A 6000-nucleotide genomic window follows, 5' to 3' on the forward strand; every position below is an offset into this window, starting at 1 on the left:
AATTAATTCCTAGACCAAATATATTTTCCTGCATTTGAACCCTTTTTTTAATACTGGACCAAAAGGAATACTAATTCTCCCCCTCCCTCCTTGAGCATGCCACTGTATCCACTTCATTAACAGTGAAAATCTAACACCAAGGGGACTCCTGGCTACGACCATTTGTTCAAAGAATAGTGGTAGAATTGATACCAATATTTTAGAATACTTTTTTACAAATTTATGCAATTCTGAATATTTCCCCCAAAAATGACGCAGCGAGAGCTATATCAGCGTGCCAAAATCCCGCAGGGAAAGAGTTAGTGGTTAGTATTTTTGTGTTTACATTACTGCAGTTTGTCATTTGTTTGATTTTATTTACTCCATAAGGCTTTTCCAGTTGACTAAAGTTTTTTTTTTTTTTTTTATACCAATTTTGTTGCCTGAAACCCAAGTTTCCATTGTATGTTATTTTACTAGGGCAAGTCAAAAATTATCTGCACTTTCACCATAACGTTCTTTAGGTTGGCCACACTGCCTTCAGAATTTGTGTGCCAAAAGGTGGTACTCTTGTGCTTATGTGGCTGAAGTCTTATCTTAATCGCTCCATTTTTCTTTCGTTTGTTAGAGTAAGCATGGCCTCTCGACTGGCATGTGCACCAAAGTAAAAGATATCATTGATGATTTTACACACAGAACCATGACCAACAATGGCATGCCCAAAATTTTCTAAATGGGAGGGCATTATGTATACTTCTTTTTAGCAGTCTGTTCTCATTTTGCCATCTTATCCTGCATTTGACATCCCTTTTTTTTAACCCTCAAATGACCGCCCATCACCTATAGGTGACAACCGGTATTTACGCCAATGACAGTCTGTCACCTATAGGTGAGAAGATGCTTTTGCGTGTAGTATCAGACTTGTGGGACATACTGTGACACTGTTTTTGTTTGGATATACATGTTTTTAGTTCTGCATGAGTCTTGAGGTATGAGATAAACAACCAGTAAGGTTTAATTTCATTTGGGTTATAATAGGGGGGGGGGGGCAGCCCTCTGAAAATCTAGTTACATTTTTTTTGTAAATTTTATTATCATTATTTTCTCGGTTCTAGGATTTGTAATGGCACTTTTACCAAGGGAACGAACACACGAACGAATTTTGCACATTTACTTCGCCGCGTGGGGCCCGCCAATTATCAAAGTTGTTTTTATGTCGTAGGTTTATAGCCACATCTGTACTGAACAAAACGAGGTATAATTTGTAACTCCAGTGTTCTTAGTTTCAGAGTTAAAAAAAAATTAATGTACATGCATCGAATTTCAAATTTCCCGCTCAAAAAACTCTGGTGTTTCACATTGGGAAATATTTTTTACCCCGTAAAGTATCTCAAATATGTGCATGATTTTTTGTACTATAGTGCAAAACACATCAGGCAATGTGCTGGTACAATTTTGCACATTTACGTCGCCGTGTGGGGCCTGCCGATTTTCAAATTTCTTAAAAACTAGTTTATCTTCTTTCTTCTTCTACCTGATAATGGAAAATTTGGTTTTTATGTCATAGGCTTATAGCCACATCTGTACTGAACAAAACTAGGTATAATTTGTAACTCCAGCTTTCTTAGTTCCAGAGATATAACATTTTATATAAAAGCATGCGGAAATTTAAAGGTCCTGCTGAAAATGCCTCGGTCGTTAGTGCGTTTACCGGGAAAACACGCTCGGTCATTGAAGGGGTAAGGAATACTGGGCCAAAAGGGAGGGGGTTATAAATAATTCCCCCTTGAGCATTCCACTGATGCATAGAACATGGCACCTCATCAAGTGCCACCCTGTCACCTGTCGGTTTGTCAGAATCATCTTCTGAACTTCTTGAATCTTGCTGCCAGTGGTGGAGGAAGAGTGCATCCTGCTCCTGCTTCGTGCTTCCCGCTTGTCCGGTCATTTTTAAACCTCTTGATCCACACACTTCTACGCGATAGAGCACTGTCCCCGTATTGTACTGAAACCCTGCGATGAACTTCAGCTTGCCACCTGTCTTTTGGTGCCAACCCTCTATACTATGGCAAATCTCTAGGGTTCTTTTCTGAAAATGTGAATTAAACCATGAAATATCTACCAATGGAGATAAATAAGAAATTATATGCTGATGCTTTTACAGTACAAAGGCAAGATTTATGAATTATGGATACAAGAACATCTTTCGTCTATTAGGGAAAGTACTTCTTTCTTCTATTTAGGAAATACTTCTTCTTCCTTCTATTAAGGAAAGAACATCTTTTTTCTATTAAGGCAAGAAATTCTCCTTCTACTATGCAAAGAACTACTACTTCTTTCTTCTATTCCAATATACAGACTAAACAATCGAAGGTCACGTTGATCCCAGCGCTCTCTCAGTATGCTTTAAAGCCACAAATATGGATATAGCGCCACCAGGGTAACGACCGATGGGACAACCAAGGATTGCAGTAATACCAGCGCTACCATTGGCCCAGTGCAACAAATATATATATAGCCCAACTGTTATGGTTATGCCAATCCTTGAGCTTTCCGTATTTCTTTATGCTTTTCTATTATTTATTTATAACCATTTAATCACTTCCTAGGTCCTTTTAATTGAGCAATAATCTATTTTCATTTTGCCGCTTGGGCTGCCATCTATTATTGTCTTCACCAACTATTTTTAATACGTTCACCGTTTGCTCCGCTCATCCCGGCAGGCATGTGACACTTTCAGATCAGAGAAACGGATCACTGATCTCTGGATCTTCCTTGGTGCACACTGCCAGCAGAGCGGCCATGTGTACTCTGTTGAAAAGAGACAAAAATGGAGCGATTAATATGAAACCTCGTCCACGTAACCGCAAGAGTACCTCCTTTCAGCATGTCAGCGCTGAAGGCAGTATGGACAACCTAATGAAAGTTATGGTGAAAGTGTGGATAATTTATGACTGCTCATATATCACGTATATGATGTCAAGCTATACCTTGGTAATATCACACAGGAGCTCTTACAGATGAAGAGCAGCTCATGTTCATTATTTTGATGAACATTGTGCTATTGCATACAAAGATCAAAGGGAGAAGGAAATAAACGAAGAAGAAAAGACAGAGGAATTATAAAGGCTGGTGGAGATAGATAATGAAAAGAATAAATAGGACAACAGTAGTGCCACATATTTATGACAAATAAATGTTCAAGATTTCGGTACAGAAACTGGGCAGGGCACATTTTGCGATCAAAAACTGGAACAGGGTGACTATCGAAATGACAAATCCAGAATTCTTGACTTTTTTATTACTTTTTCTTAATAGTTTTTCATTTTTCTTAATCTTTATTTATTCGACCCCTACTTAGCTAAAATTGGAAATTAGCAATTGAAGAAAATAAATATTTATTTAATGAAAGAGCCCTACCGAAAGATGAAAACCGAAACTGTTTTAACTTGCTGAATCTAGACTGCATTTTGCAAACTAGCAAGGCTCTGACGTCTGGACTCACCTCACAACCAGTATAATCGTATGTGAGGTTCGTGTTGTCGTCCCCATATATTTTTGATTGTCCCTTTATCCATCTTATCTTACCACCATTCATCCTCACCTTTACGATTAGCCAAAAGGGTCAGAAAAGTGAAGTAAAATAAACTAAATCAATCCTGATGGATGCGGTCAACGTGGTACATGAAATAGTTACATGAGATTTTAAAATTTCGTATTTCTGCGTTGCACAATTTAATGGTTAAATCCTATTGAGTGACGCGGTACCATCTCCACTCCAGACGCCGTACCCTTAGTGAATGAAGAGAGTCTTAAATTGTAAAAATTTACCTTTTAAATAATAAAAGACACTACGCCATCTACATACATAAAGTACAGTCTGTTCATTGTAACTATTACCGTGACCGTCTTGAAGAGAAACCAGAAGCAAATCCCATACGTGTGTCACAAAATCTTTGCTTCTGGCACTGCTGTTGGGCATGCAACTAGTAGCGAGGGTGAGGTAAGCAATGGACTACTTGACTTGGGACACTCTTCCAACATTTGTATTAACCAGGAGCCGATGCTTGAGCCCTCCTTCTCCTTTCTTGGCAACCATTGCAAATAAACAGGAATTTCACACCTTTCAGAACTGTGAAAAATGAACATTACAGCATGTTGTTTCACATTTTGTGTTTTCGTCATAAAATATGCATGTCTGCCTCTACCTATCTATAAGGATTATTAAGATTATTTTATTGTGAAATATAAATGTTATTTAATGGTATCCAATGATCTGTGTCTCATGTTTCAGGTGAAGGTTCTGAAGAAACCAAAATTCGAGCTTAGTAAACTGCTGGAACTTCACGGTGAAGGCAAGGGCACCACTGAGGAAGCTGGAGTAAAGGTAGAAAGACCCGAAGGCTATGAACCTCCAGTTCAAGAAAGTGTGTAAATGAAACGGTTGAAATAAAAGAGAAATGCCGATTGTAAGTCTTTGCATTATTGCTACCTACATATGCATAAATCTTCGTTTCATTGTAAGTTGGGGTTCCACCTTATTGATGTTCATCAGTATTAAAACAGGATTCTCACACACCTGGAAAACCTAGAGAACCTGGAAAGATCAGGGAATAAAGAAAAAATCAGGGAAAAATTCTTCAATTGATCAATATATACTAATGAAGCACATCTGAAGGATTAGAATATACTCCTACGTGCTGATAATAATTACACGGCGTACACTTTTAGAAGGAACATGAGTTCAGTCAATACGCATCCAGTGCTGTTGCCAACCCAACTGCTAGCAGAAGGGAAACTCATAGATAAAGCTGTGTCCAATATGCAGCTTTTAATATATAATGCATTCATGTGATATTTGAGTACAATGAAATATATTGTAAATAATTGTACACAGGATTATATATCACTGCAGCATATATGAGAAACTCGTACCTGAAAGAAGTTTGAAGGTACATATTTATTGTAGAGGAACTGCAAGGTCATCATCATCGCTCTTGTTTCTGTTTTCTGGCATGTTTCCCAGGAGAGTTCAATAGGGATTCACTGATTTCTGTGGTAAATACTTTACCCTGTTTTATAATACGCAACACAGTAAGCACACATGCACCACATGCCTTAGCCATAAGTTATCGACTCTGAGAAAACACAGTTTTAGCACACACTTCTTCAGACGCCAATTCTTGAAGTAAGAATACACTTTAAAACCAAGATTTCTGCCTTGTGAACGTATTATTTTACCCTTGGTACCTGTACTGCTGGTACTAGGTTTCGAGAGTGACATTATTAATTTGATTTGCTTTGCTTTATTTTACTTCGCTTTTCTGTCACTTTTGGCTAATTGCGAAGATGGGATTCAGTGATGATATGATGAAATTGATGGATGGACATTCACAAACATCCATGTTCAGGCCGGGATTCGAACCCGGGACCCCTGGCATCATAGCACAATATGCTAATCACTCCACCAAGGGGGCCGGAGCAACATGATTAAATAACTCGCGGAACACACACACTATTGCACAACTATCGAACATAATAGCTGTATTGCATAGCGTGCTACAATGCCAGGGATCGTGGGTTCGAATCCCGGCCCGGGCATAAATGTTTGTAAGTGCCCCTTCATCAACTTCATCATACCGTATCAATCCGTAAGATTATATGTTTATTTTATAAAGTCTCTCTGAATGCTTCACGTTGACCAGGGCATTCACTTGTTTTTCTCAGTTGTTTCAACCTCTGAGGCATGTCAACAATGCATTGTGTCGTGGTATGCAAACCACCTGAGCCATCCAGGAAACAGGTAGTTTCTTCTGCTTATGGAGTCGGCGGTTTGCATAATGGCTACTAAAAAACACGATTCGGCATAGAGGAAGAGCTCGATGGCCTAGTGATATAGAGGGGAGACAAGCTGAGAGGGGACTGACTTTTGGGATTGGAGTTGAGAGAAGAGGTCGTTAGCAGAGCAGTAGGTCAGAAGTGGAACAACGCTCTGGTCGACAAATTGGAGAAGCTAACAGA

General features: G+C 38.9%; 1 protein-coding gene across 1 annotated transcript in view; it reads left to right on the plus strand.

Annotated features, from left to right (window-relative positions):
- RpS3A (ribosomal protein S3A) overlaps window positions 1-4452 on the plus strand; it is a 42024-nt gene extending 37572 nt beyond the window's left edge. Inside the window, exon 6 of the mRNA XM_083138621.1 lies at window positions 4274-4452. Coding sequence (XP_082994747.1) covers window positions 4274-4414 — 141 coding nt within the window. The 3' untranslated portion in view covers window positions 4415-4452. The remainder of the gene's footprint in view (window positions 1-4273) is intronic.
- Window positions 4453-6000: the final 1548 nt, after the last annotated feature.

Source organism: Lepisma saccharinum, chromosome 17, assembly GCF_977018435.1.
Source record: "Lepisma saccharinum chromosome 17, izLepSacc3.1, whole genome shotgun sequence".
In the NCBI taxonomy this organism is placed as follows: Eukaryota; Metazoa; Arthropoda; class Insecta; order Zygentoma; family Lepismatidae; genus Lepisma; species Lepisma saccharinum.